This window comes from Micromys minutus (genome assembly GCF_963924665.1).
Source record: "Micromys minutus genome assembly, chromosome: 1".
Lineage (NCBI taxonomy): Eukaryota > Metazoa > Chordata > Mammalia > Rodentia > Muridae > Micromys > Micromys minutus.
This window is the reverse complement of record NC_137969.1, coordinates 63,307,632-63,335,564: the sequence shown is the minus strand read 5'-3', so window position 1 is coordinate 63,335,564 and position 27,933 is coordinate 63,307,632. Positions and strand designations below refer to the sequence as shown.

Here is a 27,933-nt window from a genome sequence, read left to right as displayed (position 1 = left end):
ATCAGGTTAGAACTTGAGAAAACAGTTTGTTTAAACTTCATGAGTTTGTTATCCATAGCAATACCTGTAATGATTTGATTCCCAGAACCCACATAAAAAGCTGGACATGTGTGTGCTTGTGATCAGAGCACTGGGAAAGCAGAGACAGATGGATGTACTCCTGATAACACTGTTATTAAACCCCATTTCCTAATGAGAGAGCCTGACTTAGTAACAGAGTGGGGGTGGGCAAGATAACTCAACACATGTAGGTGCCAAGCAAGCCCGGTGACCTGAGCTTAATCCCTGGGATCCGCATAAAGGTAGAAGAAGAGAAATGACTCCTCAGTGTTGTCCTCTGACCACATACCCATGCTGTAACATGTACCCACACACGTACACAATTTAAAATTTTAATTAAAATAAAACAAAGACAAATAAACAACCCTCAAGGCAGATAGCCAGCTCCTTAGAGCGAGTACCCTAGGTTGATTTCTGGTGGCTACATACGTGAGCATGCATACATGGCCACACGCACACACAAAAAAGAAATACCTGAAGAGTGGTGGTAGAGAGATGACTCAGCTGTTAAGAGCTGGCTGTTCTTGCAGAGTGCCTGGGGGTTCGGTTCCCAGCGCCCACATGGTAACTCACACCATCTGTAACTTATGTTCCAGGGGATCTGATGACTTCTCCGGTTTCTATGGACACAGGCATGCAAGTGATTCAGACACATTTACACAAAACACCCACATACATAAAATAAAACTTAAAAGAAATACCTAAAGAGAAACATGATTGCACGGTTACTTAGATTTTTAAATAGGAACTTCACTGGTTTTAGTACTGAAAAACAAACTGTGAAGCATAAGTATGCTTTTGTACAGGGGTTTCCTGCCTTGGCAGACAAAGATCTCAGTGCTGAACCTAATACCAGCTATCAGTCCGTTAAATGATCTGATAATGGGTTTAATTACCTTCCTTTTCTCTGTGTGATTTCTGACCTTTGTTACTTTTGCATATATGTGTCTTTAATATGGGTTGGGTTTAGTTTAGATACAGTTAACACAACTGCTTTGTATTTAATGTTGTTGTTTCTTCCTGTAGAGATTATTAGAGTTGGTGATAATAAGAAAATTCATCAGATTGAACTCATTCCAAGTGACCAGCTTGTTGCTGTGATCTCGGGCCGAAATCGCCATGTCCGACTTTTTCCTATGTCGGCTCTGGATGGGCGAGAGACGGATTTTTATAAACTGGCAGAGACTAAAGGGTGTCAAACCATAGCTGCAGGGAAAGTGCGCCATGGAGCTCTGTCCTGCCTGTGTGTGGCCATGAAAAGACAGGTTCTCTGCTATGAACTGTTCCAAAGCAAGACCAGGCACAGGAAGTTTAAGGAGATTCAAGTCCCCTGTAATGTCCAGTGGATGGCCATCTTCAGCGAACATCTCTGTGTGGGGTTCCAATCAGGATTTCTCAGATACCCCCTGAATGGAGATGGAAGTCCATGCAATATGCTCCATTCAAATGACCACACACTGTCATTCATTACACACCAACCAATGGATGCTATCTGTGCAGTTGAGATCTCCAACAAAGAGTATCTGCTGTGTTTTAACAGCATTGGAATATACACAGACTGCCAGGGCCGAAGATCTAGACAGCAGGAACTGATGTGGCCAGCAAATCCTTCTGCCTGTTGTAAGATTCTCCCTCTTGTTGCCTGCCTTCTTCCCTTTTGCTTTTCCATTTACTTTAAATATAATTACTTTTACTAACAGCTTGTTTTTAAATCATTCTTAAGGTCTTCCCCAAGTACTAATTATGTTGCTTATTTAAAATAAGCATACATTGTAAAGCCTAGACAAACAGGGTCAGTATTAAAGGCTTGTAAGTAAAACTAATCCTTCTGTGGAGAACCTACTTGGATACATTTTTAATCTCCATGTTATTGTTTTGAGATAATCCCAAATCATTCTCTTTATCATCCCCTCAAGTACAGTGTTCTTCAGTAGTAGTAGCACATAAGACTCATGCTGGGGAAGTTACAAGGTAAATTGTTTAACCAGTTCTCAGAAGGTAGACTTTACTAGAATTGTTGCTCCACTTTGTGTTTTATGGGTTTGTCTTAGTTAGGGCTTTACTGCTGTAAACAGGCACCATGACCAAGGCAACTCTTATAATGGACAACATTTCATTGGGACTGGCTTACAGGTTCAGAGGTTCAGTCTAGTATTATTAAGACAAGAGCATGGCAGAGTCTAGGCATGCCATGGTGCAGGAGGAGCTGAGAATTTTACATCTTCATCTGAAGGCTGCTAGAAGACTGACTTCTAGATACCTAGGACAAGGGTCTTAAAGTCCACACCCACAATGACACACCTACTAAAACAAGGTCACACCCCGAAATAGTGGCACTCCCTGTTCCATATTCAAACCACTATGTTTATACATAGATTTAAATTTATTTATTTCACTTTTTCTGTTAATATTAAAATATTGCTATGTCATTTAATACTTTTGTCTTGGAATAATAATAATCACTATTGAATACATATTATTTTACTATCCAAGATGAAGTCGTGAGTGAAAGAGATGCAGTGAAGTCTTCCCACACAGCATAGGGAAGACTCCAGACAGAACAGTAGAATACCATCCTACAGTTGCAGTCAGCAGAGTGTCTGATCCACATTGCTTTGTTTGTAATGGAAGCCTCTTGAATCTGTTTGAATGCTGGGAGGAAAGAGCCATTAGATGATCAGTAGTAAAAGGTGGACTATTTAGAAAATACAGAAAGTAGAATAAAATGCCCCTAAAAGGACCCAAAGAGTGTAATTCAGAGTTCTAGTAAAGCACTACCTCTCCCCTGCAGCAGGAACAGTGAAGAGGTGAGTGGTAGGGTCATCCTGGTAAAGTCAAGTGAGAGAACCTGGACGTGGTCATTGAGACTTGTAACAGAAAAGCAAGGAAATTTAATAAAAGAACAGCCAAAACCCTCTAACCTGACCACCTAGATTTAACTATTTATAGAGTTTTATTTCTTCTGAAATGGACATTTTTATCAGGGACATAAGAAGTAAATGTTTTGTAACTGTTTTGTAACTGAGTCAGATAGCCCTGAGAATTCTAATGTGAAGTAAAAATGTACCGTCTAACTCATCTCTGTGAGTAATCAGTTGGTAGCCACCGTTCTAGTGAATCACCTACTCTTGGCTTGTGTCACCATTTCTTCCACAAGTGTGTATTGAACATCTGTTCTTGTCATGCAGCTTCAGGTGACATATGTCTGTAACATACATGTCTCTAGATACATGTGCCATGCATCTCTTGCTTTTCCATTCTGAAATGTAACACGTGTTTCACTGTCAACAGTTTAACTGCTTTAAAAGCTCAACTCTTTAAAGTGCAGTGAAGTTTCTTGTTGAACAAGGTGTGTTAATTGACTCCTTCTGTATTGGGCTTTATTTGAGCTCTGGCATATCAGTTCTTGATATGTGATGTTCATTTCAAAAATGTTTTTAACATTATTCTTATTTAAAAATGGGTTTTGGAAAAATTCACTCTACAGTTGCTTAGTTGATTATTCACAATAATCAGCAGTCTGTGCCTTCCTTCCTTCTTTCCTTCTTTTCCCAGGTTACAATGCACCATATCTCTCGGTTTATAGTGAAAATGCAGTTGATATCTTCGATGTAAACTCCATGGAATGGATACAGACTCTTCCTCTCAAAAAGGTAATGAAACACTAAAAATGTGGGCCAAATAGTTAATATTTTAAGCTTTTCCTTGCAAAAATTCATCATGTAAGGACATTTCCGTGAATATATTGTACATTAGGCATACTACCTCTGAACCCCACTACTTCCCTTTTCTATGCACTCCCTCTCCTATGAGGGTCTCTGCCATCACCAAGTGTCAGTCCTAGTGAAGGAAGCCTGGTTCAGTATGATTCAGTAGCCACTTTGGTTCAAACTTCAAGAGTCTGGCACTGGACAGTTTATTTGGGCATATTCAAGCACAGCACAATTTGGAAAAAACCTTCCTGGTGAAAATAAACTCAATCACATGTGCACAATAAAGCTTAAGGCATGGCTATACCAGTATTTTTTGTAAAGTGTCTGTGACATCTTTCATAAAGATGGCTGTATAGACTGACTACATGTGACATCTTAAGGGTCTTGGGGCAGGGGATCTGTTGTTGTCTCAGTCATACACATACTGTACATGTGACCAGGCTGTTTACCACCTCTGCTCCCAGCCTTCTGGGTAAACATCAGGTTATACATCTCTCCCTTTAAAAAAATCAACCCTGCGTGTTGAACACTCCTGGTTCCCCTTGTGTTTATCTGTGCGCACAAGACTGTGTCTCCTGCACTTCTTTCCCTTTGTTTCCCTAAACAATAGTGCTTCTACTTTTACACACACACACACACACACACACACACACACACACACGTGTATGTGTACATATATATGTATATGGTTTTATGTCTCTCTATAAAACCTAAGAACTGCATAGGAGAGAAAACCTGCAGTATTTGTCTTTCTGAGAATGCTTTGATTCTAAGCTAGCTAGTTTATGATAGGTAGCCCAATACCATAATATATTTGTTGCATTTGAATTCCTCCATATAAAATCTGATTGCTAATGATGAGCAAGTAGAACATATATTACAACCTAGAATGTCAGTATAGCATCTTCTACTTTTGGGTTAAGGATCTTAGAAGGCTATACATACACCAATAGCCAGGGATTAATCCCTTGATTTATAGGCTAAAAATGTAAAATCAAAACTGTTTAGGTTTGTAATGATTTAAGAATAATGACTTCTCATATTCCAACAAAGCATATTTTTCATTAACACTCCTATTTCCATAACATATTTTACAAGTACAAATTTACTGTTTGTGGGAATGAAAGGTAATCACCATTTTGTATATGTATTTGGTGTATGTGGTGTGTGTGCCAGTAGCTGAGAGTTAGGTTAGAGAAACAAGTGAAACAAGGCAGCCAAGAGAATTAACATCTTGCCCCAAGTTTAAGCCACACTAATAAAATAACCTTTCATAAAAATTGCTACTTTATATAAAACAACAAAAATATGGCCCTTAAATTTGTAAATTTGGGCTGGCCATAGTTCTCTATTCCATTTTTGTCATATGACCTTTGCAGTGTGCAAGTGTGTCCTGTAATGAGAGTAGCCTGTGAGCTCTGTTCCTTCCTGAGAATGCAGCGCCCCAGTATCCCAGAATCTGCATGCACTGTCTGTCCCAGGCTCCTCAGGAACAGTGCTGTCCCAGATGCTGTGCTCAACATCCTAATGTTTGCCTTAAAATAGAGCACTTGGAAAGTTTAACTATTACTAAGAAAAGTAGTATTCAGTTTTTCTTCATTTTGCAATTTATTAAACTGTTGAAATTACCACCTTTTTCCTTGCTGTCTTTGCTCATTTATTACATTTTAAAGATGCATATACATTGCTATATATACATCCAGTTCATTGATTTTTTTTCACTACTATAAAACCATCCTTTAAGTGGACTGGATTCATTATTCAGTTGACAGTATTCCTTCTAATTCTTTGTTATTGTCAGCATTTCTGTATGTGTCCTGATGAAGGTGTGGGAGAATTTCTTTATCCCATCAGCCTCACAGTGGCATTGCTGAGGCACAGGGGCTACAGCTGTGGAACCTTATGCAGAAGTGCCACGTTCTTTTCCAAAACATTACTACAAATGACAGTCACATCTGCATCATCTACATGTTCTTTCTGACCCACATCTTCCCTAGCATATCATTTTATAAGTTGTAGTAAGTTGGTTTATCACTGAAGTACATTTGCATTTCCCAGTTAGCTGTTTATCACCCTTCATACTTTTTCTTGCAGGCTGTCTTAGTTAGGGTTTTATTGCTGTGAAGAGACACCATGACCAAGGCAACTCTTATAAAGGAAAACATTTAATTGGAGCTACCTTAGAGTCTCAGAGGCGTATTAGTCATTATCATCATAGCAGGAAGTGTGGAGGCGAGCAGGCAGACATGATGCTGGAGGATCCATGAGTTCTACATCTCTGACTGAAGGCAGCCAAAGGAGACTGTCTTCCTCAGACAGCTAGCAGTAGACTCTCCCACACTGGGAGATCTGAAAGCCTGCCTCCAAAGTGAGGCCACACGTCCTCTAACAAGGCCATACCTCCTAATAGATCTACTTCCTATGGGCCTATAGGGGCCAATTGCATTCAGACTACCACACAGGCAATGCCTGGTCATGTTTGCTCATTTTGTTGTTGAGTTTGCCAGTTTTTTTCTTCCTAGCATATTAACTTCTTTTGTGGATCCTGAGTTACTACCAGAGAATGAGTCTTTTCCATCTGTGATGTGTGGTCATGTTCATGGAATATTTTTCCCAACAGAATTTATTAACTTTACTAAATAAGATGTTATTCCTGTTGTTTAGGTTTTTCCTTTTTCTGTTAAGAAACTTTCTTACTATAAGACCATAAAGATACAACTTTTATATACTGCTTCTGACTCCTATATGTGACTGTATACAGTATTTTGCCCATAATAGACTTTTACTTGCTACCTATGTGCCTTTGACCCACTTAGCCTTGTAATGTAGGTGTGAAGTAGGGATCTGGCTGAATTTGTTTATATGAATGGTTCCTCCATTACTGTTTTATCAGTGGTCCTTTTCTATCAGCACTTTCATCTTTATACATGTGGGTCTTTGGTGTTTAGTGAAAAGAATTTATAAACCAGATGTGTTCTTTCCTGATTTAATTTTTTGGTCACGCTTTTTTGGTAGCTTTTAAAGGGTCAGTTTTAAGGTTTATATATTTTCACTTTATCTTATTTGTGCATGGTAGACTTCCTTTAAACCATTATTGTTATAAGCTAGTCTGTATGCTACTAAAAATTACTAACTTGAGACTTTTAAAAGAACCGTATTTTGACATAGGTAGGTGAAAAGTCTTAATAGTGTATTTTAATAGACTAAACCTTTATGATTTAATTTTTTAAAGTTTTATTGAAATATTTTATTTTTATTATTTTAGGTCCGACCTTTAAACACTGAAGGATCATTAAATCTTTTAGGGTTGGAGACCATTCGATTAATATATTTCAAAAATAAGATGGCAGGTAAGGAAATATATTAATAGTATCATTTCAATGGAAATATTACAACAGTCCAAGGCATTTGGATATGAAGTGCCTCAGCCCATATTTGTATCAGGCATATCTCACTCTGGTGTGTGTGATATGCACTGTCAAACTCTGGCAAGACAGTAAAGATAAGCTGTAAGCCAGCAATCTGTTTATGCCTGTGACTGTACAGGCAAAGTGGCTGTACTGGCACACGATGTTTTCCTGATGAGCACCCAGGTGAGGAGAAAATCAATGGCTGGATGTTCCTTCTGTGCCTGTGATACCGTAAACCTAGTCATTAGGCCTAAATTAGGAACACTTGTCCAGAGTCCCAGTCGGGGACTTCAGTACCCCGTCTCCAGCCATGCATCTCTGAAGGATCGAAGATAATCTAGGAAGAGGCTCAGAAGGTCACAGGAGTGAGTCCTCAGTAAGGACTTAGAACAGGAACCCAGGAAAGTGAGGATGTGAGGAAATGATTTGTGGAGAGTAGGGTGTTTCTCGGGGCTAAGAGGTGGCTCAGCAGCTTAAAGAACACACTGCTCTTTGAGAACTAGAACCACCAAAACTACCCATTACAGGGCAAAGAAGACAGTGTGAAGCTAGTGCGGGTGACATGTCTGGTTGAAGCCATGACACCAAGACAGCTGTAGTTTCCTCCAACAAAAGTGTAGCTATAATCAGAAATGTAGCATTGTGTACTTACAATTAAAAGTGAGACTGTGCTAATTTCAGCATGTATCTTTTTGTATATTCCACTGAATATTATTGCTTGCTTTCTGGTTTTTAGTATATAATTCTTTAACTATCACAGAGATTAATGGGTAGGAAGAACTTTAACAATTGAAACAATGTTATTATTTTCTTTCTCACAGAAGGGGATGAACTTGTAGTTCCTGAAACATCAGATAATAGTCGAAAACAAATGGTTAGAAATATCAACAACAAACGGCGTTACTCCTTCCGAGTCCCAGAAGAAGAAAGGATGCAACAGAGAAGGTATGCAGTTCGCCTGTGCCCAGAATCCATCCATGCTGCCATCCACCCAGAGAACCCTCTAGAAACAATTTAGAACAAAGAGTCTCTGAAAATTTGTCACTCAGCTGTGGTCAAAATTTGTAGGGTTGGGTGGCTTATTGGCAGAGTATTTGCCAAGCATGAGTAAGGGCCAGGAAACTCTCCAACTGCAGAGGGATCCCACAGTAATGAGTGGCACCCCTCAAAGTTATGAAGATAAAGTACCATATTTTCACTGATTTCTGGATGTATATAGAACAGCTATAATTTAGGGCACATATGACTCTGTAATATAAATAATCTGTATAGATAGCTAATGCTTTGCAAATGCTTTCAATGTTCAGAAGCCAGGTATGGTGGCTCATGCCTGTCATCTTAATAACACTCGAGAGGCTAAGGCAGGAGGATTACCTTGAATTTGAGGCCAGCATGCCCTGAGCTAAAGGGTAAGATACTTTTTTTAAAAAGTAAAAGAAAAAAAGAATTCAGATTAACTTTATTCTCCATGAGCAAGCAGATGTAGATATATTAAAAGCCATTTCTAAAATATTATCTATTATAAAAGATACACATATAATTTTTTTAATTATCTGCAAAATAGAGCAGAAGATCGTTAATGCAAGAGGTGTGGATGAGTGGTCCAGCACTTGCTACATGTATGTGTCCCTGGCTTTGTTCCCCAGCACTGAACAAATTACACAAACAAATCAAATCCTAAATCTCAAGATCTTTTTGCTTAAATTTTAAAAAACAAGGTAGTCTAAGCAATTGAACTCTAATATATTGTTATTCTAATCATATCTTTATTTTTATAAACAAAGTATGCTTAATTTTTAAGTTATATTGATTAAATGTGGAAATACTGTCTAAACAGGTATTCTACCTTACAGGGAGATGCTACGAGATCCAGAAATGAGAAATAAATTAATTTCTAACCCAACTAATTTTAACCACATAGCACACATGGGTCCTGGAGATGGAATACAGATCCTAAAAGACCTGCCCATGGTAAGAGGCGTGAAGAGTGGTGTGAATATGAATGGCGTGAGGAGACAGTGTCAGCTGCTGGGGAAGTATGTGCACATAGACTCACATACATGCACGGCTTCACAACGTTACCTAGTGAGGATGTTTTCTTTCAACCTGATGGAAGAAACTTAATCTGACCAAAGTTCTTAACCCAGAAAAGTTTGCCATTTTGCTAAAACAAGTTTGCTACTGTTGGTGAAAGAAACCACCATATTTGAAAGGTTCTGTGATAAATCCCAGATGCAGTTCTCAAAACTTTAAGGTTTCACTCAGTTGAATACAGATACTCGCGTGATTTTCTCCTCAGAAGTCCACATGGGCTTCATCATTCATAGTCACACCTCTCAGCTAACTGTGAAATTAAATCTGTTCCTTTGCTTAATTCCTGGTCAATTATATGTAAAAAGAAGTACCAGACAGGAAGACTGTTGTATTTTAACAACATGCATCCACAGACCCATTATGCTGAGGTTAAAATTACTAGTGGAATTAGCTAATTCTCCGAACTGTCTGCTCCTGACGTGTGAGTGTCATGTACTCCTAGCAGACTACTAAAATCCAAAGTGACCCTTTGATCAGTAGGGCTGGCTGCTCAGTTGGGCACAAGAATTTCAGAATGATTACTAGCTTATGTCAGTTTGGGAGACAACTGTGAATCCTGACCCTAATCTCTCCTAAGGACACCTGTCTAGATTTCATTAGCAACACGGGTGGTAGAAGAGAAAGGATAAAATGTGGTGTGTAATCAATGTTGTATTGTCAAAGTTAGGATGTAAAGGGCTTTTTTAATTTCCTGGAAAGAAAAATAAGTCTACCTTCATTTTAATCAGAACACTTGGTTGTAAATATCACAGTTACACAGCTGTGCTTCTTACTACTTTCTCGTCTTTTGGGGAAGGGTGGTGGCCACAGCAGTATTCCTTTATTAAGTTCAAATTATTTACATTATTTACTTTGAAATTATTTCTTTGGGATCTGTTAGTTAAGAGATTTATTGGCTATGCTGGGAAAACATAAAGAATCCACCAACCAGATCACAGTGAAGCCAAGCAGGAAGCTCGGAGTCAGGCGTGTTAAGCTCAGAGCTGTGTGCGTGTTGCTGGGTTTGTAAGCTGTTCTGCTTTCCAACTTCTCCCTGGAGTGAGAGAGGGTCTCCCAGTTCCCACGCCAGCACTGGCTGCAGGGTGCTCTGTCATCTGGGCAGTGTACACAGTACAGTCCTGAGGTCAAGCCTCTGCCATTGCTGTTCTTGATATTTCGTTTTTCTAAGTGGAAGTTACATGCCAGACACAAAATACTTTAGTAGAGAGAACTTTGTGAAATATATGAAATGTGACTGTCTTCGCGGGATGTGTGTGAGAGACCAAGTGCAGTGCACTGTTTTAACTGAGTTTTTGATAGTTTTTCATAACTGTAGTATTGAGGAACTTCAAACGTAAAAGGATGTTTTCAAATAATATGCCAGATAATCAAACTAAGTTCAACCACAGCAAGGTTTTGATATTAACTTTTCAAATTAAAATCATATTTTAACTGTGTAAAAGGAATTGTAGAAATGGTTGTACAAATTCTGCTGTACCCTTATATTGCAGTATTTCCCTTAGGGTGGTATAGTCCCAGGATGTAGGGTTGTTCTGTTTGAGTTCCATCAGGTGGATTATTTGTGTTCTAAAGGTCTTCCCAACCTTCACATACAATGGAACATGGACCTCGGATTCTAAATCAGCAGTTTAACATTGTAAGAAACTTTAAAGTGCCCCCTCAGCTTTACGTTTTTGTTTAATTTTTTAATTTTTGTTCTTGATTTTTGAGTCAGGCAGGGTCTTATTCCACTGCACCCAGCCTAACCAAGCACTTACAGCTTTTGTTTATTTTAAGAGGGTTATTTCCTTAGCTGGCCCTGGATGGCCTTGAAATCACTATGTAGCCTAGGCTAACCTCAAATTTGAGTCTGTTTTCCTCCTGCCTCAGCCTTCTAGGTGCCACAAGGTATTTGTCATCATATCCACCAGAAATGTGTGGGTTTGTTATTGCTGCTGAAAAGATTTTTAGTATTAAGCAAAACAATTTCAGATGATATTTGTCATTCATCCGCCAACTGGTTCTGTCTACGTGACTCTCCATGCTGGCTGCTGACTCTAAATAGACTGCTTAGTTTGGGGTATCTGTCATCACCTGATTTTGTTAACTCCATAACCACCTCCCCCAACCCCAGATTAGTCCTTTTTCATACCAATTCAGTCGGTTTTAATGTGCCTTTTATTCTTTTAATGTTTAATTATTGTGTAAGATAAAACAATGTTATATTTCCAGGTTGAAGTATTGTGCATTTATGAAACTGTTTCTCCATCTGCACATGGCATAGGCCACAGAGTTTTCCTGTTTCCAGATTTCTTTCTGTTTCCTTTTATTTCCACACGGCTTTTCTCTTCTCACATCTAAGACTGGACTAGTTCTCTAAAGGCACCTTTACTCCCTGACACTTGCTTCTTGAGCACGGGCCTTGTGCCCAGGACCGTTGCTTACCGAGGAGTAGACGCAGTGGAACAGCACAAACTGTGTGTCTGTGGGAGAGCTCGGGTGGAACACGAGCTTGTATTTTAATGTGATCTTAACTCTGTCCTTTCCAATCAAATGGATTATGAATTATTACCCCTCCAAAAACAGATGAATTACATTAATCTGGCAACATGTGTAAGAGCTTCCAAGTCCCAAACCTGTGTTGCTGTCTGCAAAGAACATGGACCCTAAATATTTTTATGCCTGTCTTAATTAAGTCAATATCACGTTCCTATGAAAAATACTTAAGAGCTTCGAAGGCCTTCAAAGGCTCTTTAGAAGTATAACTCTGCTTCATTTGCACCAGATATCCTGAAATAACACTGCTTCTATTTTAAATATGGAAGGGGCAGAAAGCTTGAAAGAGTCGCTTTCTTACCTCTTTATCAAATGTGAACTTCCATTTCCATCTTACTAAGTGGGGAGAAGATAAGCAATTAATATGAAGCATATATTATATCACTCAGTATGTGATCTTACGAGAAGTACTGAATTAGTTTTCTTGAATCTTTATCATTTATTTACCTGTGGTTTTTGCTGTTGTTAAATGGTTACTAGAAATACAGGAACATTTTCTCCACCCTAATGAAAGTAATTTATCACTGTAATGTTTATCACCATATTCCTAACATAGTACATTTTACCTGTTTCTAAAGCTGTTAATGACTACAACATACTGAACTCAGTAACCTCTTTTAGAAGTAAATTTGCTTCTTGAACTGGGGGTGTAGCCCAGTGATGCAGTGTTTCCTTGTTAGTATATGCATGGAAGGCCTGGGCTTTCTGACACATTTAGCACATTCCTCTCCAAAAAGATAATTTTCTTTCTTAAAATCATAGATAGATAGATAGATAGATAGATAGATAGATAGATAGCTTAGAAAATAGTGATTTTATTCACATTTCTAAAATAACTATCATATATAGAAGCCTCTCTTTTAAGCGTAGATAAATCTTGACAGATGGTGTGCTCTGGAAACAGCTGTTCTTCAAGAACTGACTTTGAAAATTCTCCATCATAGGAAATAGCTGGCCACTCATAGCAGCATCCAAGTGCTCACTCAGCAGCATTTATCAAGAGACGTGAAGCCCTCTCTCAGGCTTTTTTGTAACTTCATCATTATTTGCCTTTTAAAGAACATTATTTGAACATTCAAAGCAAAATTTTTCCTTGTTGAAAACATGCTTGTTCTTTGAGCTGCTTAGATGAACTGGGACTTACCGCCTTCGGGTCTCGCCAGCTTTGTTACACAGAAGTAAGATCACTAAAGGCCAGCACAGATCATAAAATCAGAGTAGAAAAATGGTCATAAAGTCTGAGGTCTAGGGTTCCCTTCCCCCTTTCTTTAGCTTTCTTGCTTGGTGTTTTGGATAGGTTTTTGCAGTGCTTTTGTTGAATCATAGAAGAAAATCCTGAAGACTCTGAAAGCATCTGGGCCTCTAGAAGCCATGATGCTACTCACTTCTGGTAAAATGGGAACGATGTTATCACAAAATGATCTTTTGAAAATCTGCTATTTCGAGTAATTGATTACAGAATTTAATTCTCAAAGACTCAAAAGAATTTCACTGGAACTGGTTCTGAGATCTGCCTTGTTCTCCATGTGCATGTTGTGTAGTGTCACTCACCCTAATTCATCAGCATCACCTGATGCCATTTTTTTCTTTCTGTTGTTTCAATAGCCAGGTTTCCCTTATTCACCCCCTCCTCACCACTCCGGCCTCATCTCCTCGCCGAGCAACTTTGAGCACATCTATCACATGACTGTCAATTCTGCCGAACAGTTTCTCTCTCCTGATTCCATAAACCCTGGGTACCCCCCGTCCCTGCGCTCTGCCCCTGGTACACCACACTCTGTGACTCTGAGGGTATGAACAGCTGAGTGGAGCTACTCTTGACTAACCGCGTGTGCATTTTCTAACCACTGAGGTGGCGCTTTTGGGGAATAGTTACCTCTTTCCTCCTCCTCAGCTGCCAGCTTCAACTACTTACGACTTCTACTTATCCTCCTCTTTCTCCTCTTCTCTGTCTTGTTCCTTCTTTTGAGGGACATATGGAGGAATAAAGGGTTTCTGTATTGATTTTGAACCAGCTGTAGAGGGTGATCTTTGTTGGGTAGTTTCCCCATTGTGGTATTTTTCATTCTGGATACCATGTTAAAACAAAAGCAAACAAACTAAATCGGTCCAAACTGTATCGTTATTAAAACAAACAGAAAAATGGCTCCCTGAATTTCTGGGGTTTTGCTCTTTTAGCTGCTCTTTATAGTCACTTGAGTTCGGAGAAATCTTTCTATTTGATGAGACTATGGTCTGTGTAGAGCTCACCCATAGTCCTACCAGAAGTCTCCAGAGTGATGCTATAAATATGAGCAGGTAACAGGAACAATCAATCCAAAGGTGAAGTCAGCGTTACAAATCTGTGGGTTGCTGGTGTGGATTTAATTGCAGCCGAGACACAAGAAAAGGTATCTAGGACAGCAAAGGAGCTGCTCTGCCCTGAAGAAGCGGGTGTGTTGGTCCTCTCATTCTGACCACGCCTTTGTTACCACGGGCCATGCGCCCAAGTGGCTGTTAAACTGTCCACTTTATCAAGTAGTGTGTGTGTGTGTATGAACATTGAGGGAAGTTAGTTTCATGGATATTAAAGTATTGGATTATGCCATGCAAGCTTGTTTTCTATAATGCCCTGGGTTAGTAAATTAGTAACATTGACTTAAATTTTGTAATATGGTAATTTTCCAGTAAGAAAATTAGAGGATTTAAAAGGTTATTTTTGTTATTATTATTAAATTACTTTGATAAAGTAAATAACAATATCATCTCCATGCCTTACTTGACAAAATTCTGTTTGCCTGGCAACTGGAGGTGGATTCCAAGGACTCCACAGTCCTTGGGACCTTCCTGGGAGAGAAACAACTTCCTGTAGCTTGAGTTCAGCGGGAATAACCCACCTTAAGCATGGTTTTAACTAGAAAGTCCAAAAACCCGGGTTTCTTGTTACATTCTAATGGAGTTATATCATTTGACTAAGTGATAAGCTTTTTATATAAGACATTTTTCTGTTTATTATTTCTTTAGTAGTTTAGTTTTCAGTTGTAATTACTAGCGTGTTCTGGAAGCTTACCCTCCTAGCTTTGAAGTGCAGATTGACTGGCACTTTCCTTCCCCACGAGTGGCTCTTGGCCGTTTGTTCTAGCACACACATTGCTATAAACAGAAGCTTGCTCCTGTGTGTGCCGGTGCCAAAATGTTGCCTTTCTCTGTCTTGGCTTTAATTTATTTTTTTTTTAATTTTCTTAGATAAAATAAGGTAAAATATTTTCTTTAAACAAACACTGCATAGAATTACATGGACTTTGCAGATCTGTTCTAGAAACCAAAATAACAATGTTGAATTGTTTTCCTCAGGATTGTAGGTGTTTGGGAAAGCCCAGTGCACAGACACATCTAGAGTGTCACCTCTCCATAGGGTTTTATAGTCACACAGTAATCAAGTGTTCAGTTCTAGACCTTAACAACCAAAATAATGAACCACCCTACTAAATTTCCTTTTGCCTGCGTTGTCTACATCTTTTCATAGATCCTGTTTAAATCATTTGATCTTTGCCACACTGTAGCAGGGACAGCTGTCCTTTGATAAGTGTTAGCATGTGGGTTAGCGTACTAAGAATTATAAGAACTGGAGGCTGCACCAGGGCAGAGTTGGCAAAAATGCTTGCCATCAAACCTGATGACATGGGTTCGAACCCCAGAACCTACAGTGAAAGAGAGAACCATTGACCACCTGTATGGCACACATATGCACACACACACACACAAACACACGCACACACATTTAAAAGAAAATGTAGGTAGGAAAGAGCAAATTATTAGTACTGTCTGGTGAGTTAAGAGGAGAATTGTCCTCTTTATGATTCATTTATTACCCATATAACCCACAGTCTAGGGGTAGTCCCGTGACAATGAGGAAAAATTATTTTTAAGGAACTAATTAGAGCTGAGGAAACTTATGGCTTTAATGTATTTTCTAGTCCATTTTGATTAATTTTATTGGCCTTGACTGTCATGGGATCTGTGGAGTGTAGAAACAAAGTGAAAGTGAGATGGAGTAGTGGGTAAAGGAGCCTGCTTCCAAGCCTGATGATCTGAGTTTAAAACCCAGGACTCAATGGTAGAAGGAGAGCAACAACTCCACGGTGTTGTCCTTCGACCTCCACACAAGTAGTGGCATGCATGTGCCTATGTGTGCACACACACAGTTTTGGGTTTTTTTTTTTTTTTTTTTTTTTTTTTTTTAAGGAAACCAAAAAAAAAAAAAAAAAAAAAAAAAAAAAAAAAAGTACCAAGGTCAGCTCCTCTCAAACACATTCTTCAGGAAAGTCATGGGGCTGAAGTTTGAACTACTTTTTAATAACTATTTCTTTGTATTTTCTCAACATCTTCTGTCATGCATGCCCATTCCTTCCAGAAGAATTCTGATGTAATTTTAAAGGAGGTTATTGATACTGATACTCACAGATGGGCCGTGTGAATCATTAGATCAGGACAGTAGAGCCACATGGTGGGTCAGGGCAAGCGCTTTGCTTCTGCAGATATAACCACTGATTCTCAGAACCCCAGGAGGCGCGTGCTAGCCTGAGAGCTGAGCAAACTAAGGGCTGCTGCCCATGGCCCATGTGCAGACACCTGTGCTCTGTTTCCCTTTGTGCCTCTTCCCCACCCTGCCTTTGCCTCAGAAAATACTTACTGAATATTTGCAGGAAGGTGGGACTGTGTCTACACAAGAATAATGTCATAAGTGATCAAAGAAGTTAGTAACATGGCCTGTGTGGTCTACCCACCCTAATATTTAGAAAACAGATGAAGATGTCTGCATTCTCTGGGTTCTGCTCAGCCCCAGCACCCCTCTTTCTTGTCTGAAAGCACTGAGCAGGACAGGTCCCAGACTCGTGCTTCCTGGTACAACTGTCACTGAGCTATGATGTACAATACGGGGTTTCATGTTTCAGAGCTGGTAAAATTCATGAGCATGACACATGGTGTCAGAAAGAAATTTTTGTCAAGAAAATAATTTTAATTGGCTTTCCTCCAAATAGGCTGAGTGGGGTCTCTTAAATAAATAATCTCATTTGTGGTCAAAGCAGTTTCTGTTATCTGCAAATGTCCATGTAATTCTGCACTCCGCTCCCAGCTAACCATATAACATTTTCACAACCAAAAACTGCTTATTGGTAAGTACTCCTTGGAAGGGATAAGTCATTTCATCTCAGGGCTGCAGAGTCCTGCTGTGAGAAAGACTGGGCTCTATGGCTGCCTCCCTGTATCACTCTGTTCTGATGTCTTGAGAATTAGGGTAAAAGGCAAATGTGTGCTTCTGGCTGAAGACTATGCCTCTCTTTTGTGTCTTAGAACCCACGGCCTCAGGAAAGCCGGACAGTATTCAGTGGCTCCGTCAGTATTCCCTCCATCACCAAGTCCCGCCCTGAGCCAGGCCGCTCCATGAGTGCCAGCAGTGGCCTGTCCGCACGTAAGTGTCGGGTGTAGAGAGCTTTGCCGTGCTCATGGTGGGGAGGTTCGACCACGGAGAAAAGGTATTCCTTGGAACAATTTAGTGACTTGCCCACGAGCAGCTTCCTGGTAGAGTGATGGGGACCTGTGCCTGCCTGAATGGCCTGTGCAATTCCGCACATGCCCGAGTGTGCGGGGTGTGTGCACTCTCAGAGAGTTCATTGTGGCTGTGGTAGTTCCCAGATGAAAGATGGTGCTTGCAGACTGGCATCAACTGTGAGCGTCCAGCAAACACTGTGTACACTTGACACCTGAGACCTCAGCGAAGGCTTCTTTAGAAGCTAAATAGTCCACATCCACTTTCCTCTTGCAGAGTCCTTCAGTCAGAAGACATATTCATTACCCTATATTCTTGAATTTCCCTGGTACTTTTGTTGCCATTTATTCAGTAAGCATCCATTTCTCTTTTTCCCTTTGAAAGACATTTTTATTAATTATTTTATTTATTTACATTTCAAATATCTCTCTTCCAAGTTCCCCCTCCATGAGCCCCCATCCCATCTCCTTTACCTCTAAAAGGGAAGCATGCATTCCTATACCTGCTTTGTTTCCAGGTTTCTTTAGGTTCGGGTGTGTTGTATTCATTGTTACTGACAACAGAACAACCTGCCCCACAACTTAGAAACAGAGTAGCACGCAAACAAGCTGGTGTGGCAGCAGGGAGCTGAGCAAGAGACCGGGGCGGGGCGAATGTGCAGTCTGGGCGTGTAACAACTCTGACAAGAAAGGTCGGAGGAGGAGCGCAGCATGCATTTTATTGATTATCTCATGTGGTTTCTGAGAGTCAGAATGGTTTGGGCTCCTTCATAACACTGTTGGCAACTTTATTTACCAGTCAGAAATAACATGGGGGCAGGGTAACTTAGTGTCTGAGTGTGGACTCTCTCGTCTCTGGGGCAACCAGTCTTGGGGCCCAGTGTTATCATCAGAACACAAGCAGCATCAGGCCAGCCCACTGCACCGATCTGGCAAGGACCGTTTCTAGAACACCAGTTTACAAGCAGTACTGCTAGTCTCTAGAAGGGGTCAGGGATAGTGCTGGCTATGAGGAACTTATGGAGGGAAGGGACCTTGGGGTATTGAGAAGTCTGCCAGGTCTGATTCTGCAGTGCCTTTCTGAACACTAACACAGTTGGTGCCTCATAGCCAGACATGCAATTGTTGGATTCCTAATGTCAAAGGCATTTAACAAAAGTCAGTAAAACATTGAAATAGTTTTAACTTAGTGTCCTTGACCAATCATGAAACTTAATAAAATTAAAACTTTTCTTAACCAGAGACTGAAACATAGTGAGAAACATGGGATGCTTTTGAATGAGCACTAACAGTATTTGTTAAGTTTCTGAGGGCTCTTTTCTTGTCAGTGCCACCAGTCCCCTTGCTATATGCCCAGCTTTTAGGTCAAAGCATTTGTGTGTACCCTCAGAGTAACCCTGGAAGTGTTGCTCTCAAGCTGTGAAGTAAGTGCTTCCTGGTGTTCTGTGTTTTCTATGAGAGTTTTTGACAGACTGAATTTGCCTGGGCATGGCTGTCTGCTGCTGAGAATGCAGCCCATGTCTTCGGAGCCTCTGTGAGTCTGGGTAGGCAGCGATCCCCCATCTGTTAGAAGAACACCCAACATGTCTATAGTATGACAGATGCTGAGGGCACCACACAGCCTGGTGCGACTGTCTACACCAGCAGTCCCATAGCCAGAAGACAACAGAAACAACCTTCAGCACTGGACTTCTATCTTCTTGGCAGTCTGTACACTTTTAGAGGCATGGCCTCTTCCAAATACATAGTTCTTCCCAACCATTGTCCTGCAGGGTCATCGGCTCAGAATGGCAGTGCACTAAAGAGGGAATTCTCTGGAGGAAGCTACAACACGAAGCGACAGCCCATGCCCTCTCCCTCAGAAGGCTCTTTGTCATCAGGAGGCATGGACCAAGGAAGTGACGCCCCTGCGAGGGACTTTGATGGAGAGGTGAATGGGCCATGGATGGCGGCTGCACCTGCCATGCATGCTTAAGGCCAGTGTGTCCATCCAGGCTGATCTACCCCCATTGCATATGTCTCTGAAAGGATGGCAAGGCCTGCCACGGGTGTGTAAACTCTGGCTTTCCAGAAGCTCCAGGCGTCTAACCACTTTTTAATGAAAGGGTTCCACAATTTTCATGAGTGTGTATCCTCCATCTCATAGAGGGCCTGTCTGCTTACAGAAGAGACCTGTGGGTGGTTGCATTGTGGGTACTAGAGGGGCCTAGGACATCAGTTGTCCTCTGTTGTTCCTCTGCTTCTCACCAATGCTTTGTTTTGCAGGACTCTGATTCTCCAAGGCATTCCACAGCTTCCAACAGCTCTAACCTGAGCAGCCCCCCAAGCCCTGTTTCACCCCGAAAGACCAAGAGCCTCTCCTTGGAGAGCACAGACCGAGGGAGCTGGGACCCATGAGCCCAGGACCGGTGACCGCAGACAGGGACTCTGCACTCCCACTCCGACAACGTGCCTGGCAGCAGCAGCGCCTTCCGCACAGCTGCTATGAGGATTCCTCTGCAGCCAGGCCCGCTTCACCCTTCCCCCAACCCCCAGGTAGCTTCTGTAGACAGACTGCGCAGACGCAGCGCTAAGAGTAGACCGGTTGTGTTCTCACCGTAGCCCTCACGTAGCGCCCAGCAGCCTCCATGAGCGTCAGCTGACTGTTGCCAGGAAATAAACCCTCATGAATTAAAACAATGCATATTTTACTACAGTACAGAGTTTAAATAAATACGTAGATGTAGAAGTTAAATACTGAATGTAAATAATCAAAGAAGCATCTCTTGTGTTCAATGAAAGATGGATGCGTATATAAGAAAGATCATTTAATTTAAAAAATGTGTTGTTTCTTGTCTGTTTCCCAGCTAAGTCATATACAGGGTAGAAAGGCCTCAAGTGACATTTGTAAAAAGAACAGAAGTCAGGTTCCGGTGGTGTCTGTCCTCAGGCGTAGGCAGGCTGAGGTCAGGAAAATCTAAGGTATGTTTGGAAATTAGTGCCATTGGCGGGCTGTGACCTGGACACCACCGGCAGTGTTGAAGCCACTCCAGAGGCACACTTGCCTCCAGAGTCATTTTTCTCTAGTTACCAGTTAGAACGTGTCTCCCACTTACTATATTTTGATATCTCGCACAGATGAATGTGAAAGTTCTGTCCCCTTCCAGCCCTTCCCATTAGAACAAGAAATTCTTGGCTTCTGAAGACCATGGAATGGTTCATACAGCTGCTTTTCTGTCCTGGCTAAACCCTGTCCCTCTCTAGGTTGCAGTGAGGAGTCTGGACTAAGCACAACTTCCCTGTTTGGTTGAGAGTGGTTGTGAACACACTGCTGGGAAAAGTTTCTCCTTACTAAATCTAGTGAAACCTCAGAAGCATAGGCTGAACAGCCTTAACCAAATATGCCTTCCCACATGAGAGGGTGGTGGGGCATGGGGTGTGCTGGCCACCGTGGACTGTGAGCCAGCTTTTCCCCTGGATATTTGCTGCTGCGCTTGTCCCAGGAAGCAAGAGGAACACCAGAACTCCTCTACTCATGCATCTCACCGCTAAGAACATGGGGGTGGAAACCAGTGGGGTTGGAAAAGCCACTGTTTCTTCCCACTTTAAGCCACATCTAAAATAGATTTCCAAAGTTGCTAACCTGCCTGGCATGCTGACCTTTGGCACAGCATACTGCCGGCCCTGTGGGTCAGACTCCCCAGTCACACGGCTTCATGGAAGGTGTGAGAGTTCAGGGAGGAGAGATGGAACAGAAGCACTTGGGCTGGGTCTCTGTAAACAGCAGCTCTGACAGATATTTAGGGTCTCCCGCTCCAACATGAACACAATTTCTTTTGGGCGAGCACTGTGTCATTCAAATCTGAATGTTTACTCTTTTGCAAAAGTATATAAAAACAACTTGTATATACCCCAAAACCAGGGTCAGATCTTTAGTGTGATCTGAGCCCTATTTTGTCTGCTTGAACTTGGCACTTTGAAAGCTGGCTCCCCTCCCCCTCCATCCTCTCCCTCATCTTTCTCCTTCCCCCAGCAAAAACCTGACCAGGCTGAGACAGACTGAACTCCACCCTGAGCCTTTGGTTTGTAGCTCTGACAACCAATTGGGAATTTGTGTTGCCTGCGGGTGCTTGTTTGTAAAAGAACCCTTTTAGAGTTAGTCTGAACCTCTATATCCCTAAAGTCCAGCTCCACTGCAGTCAAAAAACCAGGCACCCTAACAGCAGCCCTGCTGGCCCACAGTGTGGGGTAGAGATCTAGTAATGACGACTGTCTTACCAGATTCATCCAGCCTTACATGAAAAGTGTTCCTGTCAGAAGCTGTGGGGAAAGATGGGGGGAAAATGACTAATAGGTTTCCAGAAGACAGAAACAAAGATTCCTCAGAGCAGTCAATAACAAAGGTTAGAACAAGGCCTTGGGCCCTTCTTCAGATCATTCTCCCTACCCCGTGCAAGGTATTTGAAAATGTGTGGCAGTGGGAATTGATCCAGAAGGGGGGGGGGGGGGGACTAAGAGACATTTCTGATATAGTGTCTATATGGGTTACTACTTGGTGCTATGTCCAACCTGTATGCTATTTGCCCTTTGAATTCTGGTTTATCTGTTATGAGGGTTTGGGGTGGGTATACAAAAAAAGGGTTTGGGTTTGGGTTTGCCAAAAACAAAAGCCTTCCTATCGATGATTGCTAACACAGATCATATATGTATGATTTTTTTAAAATTTGTATGCACACACTCCCTGCGCTTAGCCATTTGTGTTCTTTCCCAGTGAGCACAGCTTTAAGACTGGGGGATAACTGCAAAGGTCCTGTTTGGCTTTCCATTGCATAGCCAAACTTATAGCCAAGCTTAGGGGAAGCATCTGGAGTTCCTACCATCCCCACTAGTCCTTCAGCTACTCCTTTCACGCTGGAATCCTGTCACTTAGTTAACTTAGTGGCCATGTTTATTTCTAGGCAAGTTCAGCTGCCTTGTGTGGGTCCTTAGGTATCATTAAAGAGAAGCCAGAGCAGAGGGGCAGCCTCCATTCCCAGTGCAGCACCCCTCATGCAGCCTTGGCAGTGACCACAAATTCAATTCTCCCACTCCCGAACACAGGTGCACCTAAGACAGCCGCCACCCTGCTGTAGGTCATACTCTGCCAATACCCAGTCCCACCTGCCTGGCTGCAGAGCATCTCCTTGTGCCCTTGGAGAGGCTCCTGCCTTGTTGGAACCTTCAGCCTTCCCAAGTGCAGAGTTCCTTGCAGAGCCCTGCTGCAGTGAGTGTGTCTCCTGCCAGTTCCAGCACCACACTCTCCCGTCCCAGGGACAGCGTTACAGAGCCCTACTTCAGTTTTAGGAGACTGACTGCCCGTAAGTCAGCCCTGATGCCATTGGGGGGGAAAAAGACAACCTTTTTATTTGATAGTATAACATTTATTTTATAAATTTCTAGGATTTTTTTCTCATTGTAATATTGTACAGTTTTGCATGGCCTCAGTGTAATCATTTTTGTTCAGAATATTATGCTGACCTGTGTGTGTGTGTGTGTGTGTGTGTGTGTGTGTGTGTGTGTGTGTGTGTGTGTGTGGTGTAAGGGAAGATACTGGTTTGGCCTCTTAGCACTCACTTGGTTTGGTTTTGTCCCTGATGTCCTAGGGAATTTCCTGAGAGTATCTGCTACCAAACTATGATGTGGATTCTTTTGCACAGAACTATTTAAGGTGGGGTGGTCAAAAATGTAACAAAGGATTTCTCACCAATATTTTATGTTGGTATCACCTAATTAACCAGACTTTGATGTACTGCAATAAATAAGGAACTATTAGCATTGAGTATTTTGTCTTTTTCTTTCCCTATGTGAAGAGTATGAGGCATTCTTGGCTCGCTGGTCCCTCCACTGGACCTCTTCTGTATATCCCAGAGGACACAGGTCAGTTTCCCCTGGGCATTGATCTGGGTCTTGGAGCTCAGGTAAGAGTAACATTCAAATCCGTGGACGTGCTCAACTCCCTTTCTCTTATGAGAACTCCCCGGACACTCTTTAGGCTCCTGGGCCACACTCCACAGGCACTTAAGACTCAGGATTGTCTGTCTACAGTGTGAGCCTGGGAGTTAGATCTGTTTTGATGAGTTAGAATGGTGCAGCTGGCACACAGGCAAGGCTAGGTGACCTTATCAGAGACCCCAGAACTGCAACTGAAGGCATACCCCTCCTAGACATTGAGATTCTTTCAGGTTCGAAAGTCACATTGGCTTCAAAGGCAGGATCTGTAGAGACCAGGACTTGGCAAACATTCCACAAAGAAATGGACAAGAATACCATGTTCCAGTAAAACTTAAGAATAGTGAGCTCAGTGTGGTGCAGGGGTGGCAGTGAGCTAGGCCCCTAGCCAGGACAGACCTACAATGGGCTTTGAGGGCACACTGTTTCTGACCTGGGTTTGAGTACCACCTCTCAGTGCCTGTTCTGTAGCCAATGAACACACGAGCTTGTTTTCTCTAAAATGCCTAAGAAGCTTGGTGGCTCAAACTTTTGATCTTAATTACTTGTGGGTGTTGGGAGGAGGGTAAGCAGGACGATGACAAGTTCAAGGCCTGCATGAGAGCTTGATGAGATCCTGTCTCACAAATAAAAGGGCTCAGGGTACAACCAACCAGTGGTAGAGCACTCACTTCACTGTGTAAGGCATTAGGCTCAATTTCCAGTGCCATCAAAGCCCTGAGTCAGACACAAGTACATGGAAATTCTTAATATCCGCCTATGTTGCCATGGTCTGTCCCCATCAAGAGCAACAGATATTCTGGTCCTTTATAAATAAAGACCACACCACCCAGGTGATAAGTTGGGGCCACTTCATTCCCAGAATTCACAGAACACATAGGAAATGGCAGTCCCCAACACACTTCTTTATTGAATGCAAAGGTATGAATGTGTAATTACAAGACATACAAACACAGAGCCTGTGTTGATCCGCAGGGGTGGGGTGGTAACTACCTCTCTTGGGACATGTTGGAGACCTGCTGCTCATCCAGTGTCAGCTTTTAAACGAGTCTTTTGTCCATGCTGAGACCAAGTTAGGGTGGCTACCCTACTGTCCTGAGCTTCTAGCTCCAGGCCACAGGCTGAGGTGGCAAAGGGCAGGGACATAAGCTCACCCAGAAACACAATTCATTCTGCATGGCCAACTAGACCCCAAAGGTGGCTGGGTTGAGTTTAGTACTGCTTTGCTCCGTGTTCCTGGTATACATCCACAGCAGAGAGGAGATGGCAAAAGCAGCCTGCCTTTTTGTCTGGACAGTCCAGAAGCAATGGGAGGGTCTCTGCAGTGCTCTCTTCCTATTCATAGAGGCTGTGGCTCCCTTTCAACATCTTCTGCTTGGCTGAGCCTGAAAGAAGGCATGACCCCTAGTTAGCCTGGCCCACACCTCACCTACTGCAGCGCAGACTTCATCCTGCAGTAGTTACTGTACGCTTCCTCAAACATGGCCTTGCAGGGGAAGCGGGCCTTCAGCTTAGAGCAGATGAGGAAAGAGCCACCCATCTTGCGGTGTAGGGAGTAGGTCTCCTCTGGCGGTGGGATGAGACGATGCTTTAGCATAATGGGGATCAGGTTATGGATCTTCTCAGTAGTGCTCTGGGTGCCAAAGTCAAAGGGCTCTTCCGAGGCAAAGGCCTCCCCGAGGATGAGAATGGCATCCAGGTGGGCATCCTCCATAGCCTATATCAAGAGGAAGGGCAGAAATGGCTAAGTCAGAAGCCCCCAGACACAGGTCCTACCACAGCTCCTGATCTCAGCACTAAGTTCTAGGGTCTGGAGGACATCAGAGGTGACAGGATGACTTTGGTTGTAAACAGTGGCAATACTTAATGTCAACCCTTGGGAGCCGAGCAGACACAAGACCATATATGGCACATGGTAGAGTGTGGGGCCTTCACTCCTCCCACAGAATTCACTCCTGTCTTGACAAAGTTGTTCTAGCCACAAACACAGACCGCAGAATAGGCAGTTCCAGGGCTCCACCACTGTGGCGATTGTTGTGGGAGCCTGCTTAGTTCCTAACACATGGCAGTAGTTATCTGCCAGGCACAGGATACATGTCACCAACACAACACTGGAAGGACAAAGGGCACCCAGGTCTGGGACAAATCCAGCCAGCTGCACAGAGGAAGCAGGTGCCATCTTAGATGGTGGGAAAGATATGAAGAAGGGCAACCCATCCTGATGGTGTGAACCCAGAAGCTCAGGGAGGATCAGCGACCTGATAACCGCTGGGTGAAAGTCTCTAAAGGTCAGTTCTCTGTCCATCCAAGCAAGCCATCTCTGACTCTTGGTGACCAGGGAGCAGCACCAGGTAAACCCTAAGCAGAAAAGTCCTGCTCTACCCTACATATTTCCTACAGACTACAGGGCCTGAGGCCCCATGGTAAGACACAGAGGTCTCTACGGGAAGCTGGGCCTGAATTTCCCAGTGAGCCTGGGTGGTTCACTCACCTTGACCTCATAACCAGTAAGGAACTTCATCTCTATCGATTTCTTTAGCACTGCCTCCCTGTCCTGGTCAGCAGCCGCCCGGATGACCTGGGAAGAACAGAGGCTCTAGCCTACCCAACCCAGCCCTCCAAGTTCTTTCCAACCCATGGCCTGGGATCAGAGTCAGCTAGGTGGACCTGACAGGCTGTGGCCTGCTCCAGGTAGCTTTCCCGCACTTTCAAGAGCACTGGCCTTGAAATACATGGGCCAAGGCCCCATTCCTGTTCTTACCTGAATGTAGAGGTCAGTAAAGGATCTGTCATATTCTCGAGTTGCCCCAAAGTCCAGGAGAGCCACCTATAGAGATGGAGATAGAACACTGAAGCTTTGCCCTGTGGTGCTGGTAAGCATAGGGCAGAGAGGAGGAGGATCTCTCCAGGGTAGGAGCCTGGGTCTCTGCTGGTAACTTTCACATGAGGCTCGGACTGGGGCTTACCTTGTGCTGCTGAGGGTCATAAAAGAAATTGGACCAGTTGGGGTCAGTCTGCATCACATGGAACTCAAACAGCTCCCTCAAGCACAGCACCAAAATGTTGTAGCAGATCTGGGGATGGGATGAGGGACCTAGGTCAGGCAGTACAGACTAAAGTCTTTGCCTCCTAAATTCCATCCTAACTGCTCCCAGTGTGCTACCCCAAGAGAAAGATGCAGTGACTACCCCCTTGTCCACCCCTCCCAGGGAGGGGCTTAGGGTCTCTGTCCACACTATTAGGTTCCCAGCACAGCAGGTCAGCACTCTTGGGCACACCTCATTCCGCACTTCCTGGCTCAGCCCTTCGGCCTGGTCCAAGGGGAAGCCTGTTATCAGCTCTGTGGTCAGCACATGGGGACTGCATAGCTCATCCACAATCTCAGGCACATAGAAGAAGGGGTGGTCCTTCAGCAGCTCCCTGTGTGGAAAGGGAGCTCACATCTAGTCTTGAGCACCCATACAGACCCCAAATGGAGAGCCCACCACAGGGAAACCTACTTTTCAGTGGGGAGGATGTGGCCACACCTTGGCCCCAGGGCCATTCACCCTTAAAAACAGATGCGCCTGCCCACTTGGGTGCCCCTCAGCCTCCCAGGGTCCCCATAAGAGCCACACCTGAACTTCTTGGCATAGGCAGCCTCCCGCTGATAATCACACTCCAGGGTAAGTTCCCGCCTCAGCACATCAATCAGATGCTCCGGGAACAGTCCTATGGCAGAATGGGGCATCAGGTGGGAAAAGGGGCTCTGCCTGGCTTTCCCCCTGACAATCCTAGAACCAAACCCAAGTGCTCACCCATAACTCCCACCTCATGCCTACAGCCCAGCCTGACCTTCTGGAAGCATGTTACTCATGTTCAGCACAGCCATAAGGTTGTTGACATCACTGTTAATGCTCTGGGCCACACCCGGGTACTGCAGGGAGAGAAGGGAAGTTACCTAGGGAGGCAACGGGCAGGCTGTCCCTGCCCATTAGCTTCCCAGCCATATCCATCCAGCTTAGATGCAATAGAGCCAATAAAGGTTGCCAAAATCTGACCCATCACCACCCTGCTGTCCAATTCTCCTCGTCCTCCCCCAGAAAAAGCCCTGGCTCCAACCTGGCCCCCAGAAGGCTACCCTTCTACTACTGCCAGAGTCAGCTTTGTCCTTCTAATTCTTCATCTAACAAACATTCTCCTAGTACCCAGTGCAGCCAGGTGCTAAAAATAGACAGTGTCTCTCAAGTCCTGTGAGGACACACAGCCATCTACCTGAATCTTCATGGCCACCTCACGGCCACCCTTCATTCGGGCCAGGTGCACCTGCCCTATGGAGGCAGCTGCGAAGGGCCGCTCTTCAAAGTACTCCAGCTTGTCCCTCCAATGGGGACCCAGGTCGTTGTTGAGAGTTTTCTGGAAAGAGGCCAGGGAAGACAGGAATACAGCCTGGTTACCTGGGGTGCCCTGATATGTACCAGCTTACCCCACAGCTTGCTCCTAGCTGCCCAGGGTTGAGCAGTGGCTCCCCCAGCCCTCCTCCTGCCAGCCTCACCATCATCTGTTTCAGTGGCATGAAGTCAGCACTCTGCCTCACCCGCTCAAAGACCTTTGCCAGGTGAGGGTTGATGAAGGCATCATCTGAA

At 43.3% G+C, this 27,933-nt stretch overlaps 2 protein-coding genes across 11 annotated transcripts in view; one reads left to right on the top strand and one right to left on the bottom strand.

Annotated features, from left to right (window-relative positions):
- Positions 1-21,794, top strand: part of CDC42BPA (CDC42 binding protein kinase alpha) — a 207,116-nt gene extending 185,322 nt beyond the window's left edge. For 6 of the 9 annotated variants that reach the window (XM_080927474.1, XM_080927479.1, XM_080927477.1 and 3 more), the window contains 9 exons: positions 1,087-1,680; positions 3,616-3,713; positions 7,039-7,123; positions 8,005-8,128; positions 9,037-9,154; positions 13,418-13,603; positions 17,147-17,264; positions 19,114-19,271; positions 19,607-21,794. In XM_080927474.1, the coding sequence (XP_080783600.1) occupies positions 1,087-1,680; positions 3,616-3,713; positions 7,039-7,123; positions 8,005-8,128; positions 9,037-9,154; positions 13,418-13,603; positions 17,147-17,264; positions 19,114-19,271; positions 19,607-19,738 (1,613 nt within the window). In that variant the 3' untranslated portion in view covers positions 19,739-21,794. The remainder of the gene's footprint in view (positions 1-1,086; positions 1,681-3,615; positions 3,714-7,038; positions 7,124-8,004; positions 8,129-9,036; positions 9,155-13,417; positions 13,604-17,146; positions 17,265-19,113; positions 19,272-19,606) is intronic. The other 3 variants (XM_080927480.1, XM_080927478.1, XM_080927476.1) reach the window with 1 other exon arrangement.
- Positions 21,795-24,192: 2,398 nt separating this feature from the next.
- The window catches only part of COQ8A (coenzyme Q8A), a 29,142-nt gene continuing 25,401 nt past the window's right edge, over positions 24,193-27,933 (bottom strand). For both annotated transcript variants that reach the window (XM_080934647.1, XM_080934648.1), the window contains exons 7-15: positions 27,843-27,928; positions 27,563-27,703; positions 27,143-27,224; positions 26,926-27,019; positions 26,587-26,728; positions 26,275-26,382; positions 26,070-26,135; positions 25,800-25,886; positions 24,193-25,025 (exon numbers count right to left, since the gene is read on the bottom strand). In XM_080934647.1, coding sequence (XP_080790773.1) covers positions 24,738-25,025; positions 25,800-25,886; positions 26,070-26,135; positions 26,275-26,382; positions 26,587-26,728; positions 26,926-27,019; positions 27,143-27,224; positions 27,563-27,703; positions 27,843-27,928 — 1,094 coding nt within the window. In that variant the 3' untranslated portion in view covers positions 24,193-24,737. The remainder of the gene's footprint in view (positions 25,026-25,799; positions 25,887-26,069; positions 26,136-26,274; positions 26,383-26,586; positions 26,729-26,925; positions 27,020-27,142; positions 27,225-27,562; positions 27,704-27,842; positions 27,929-27,933) is intronic.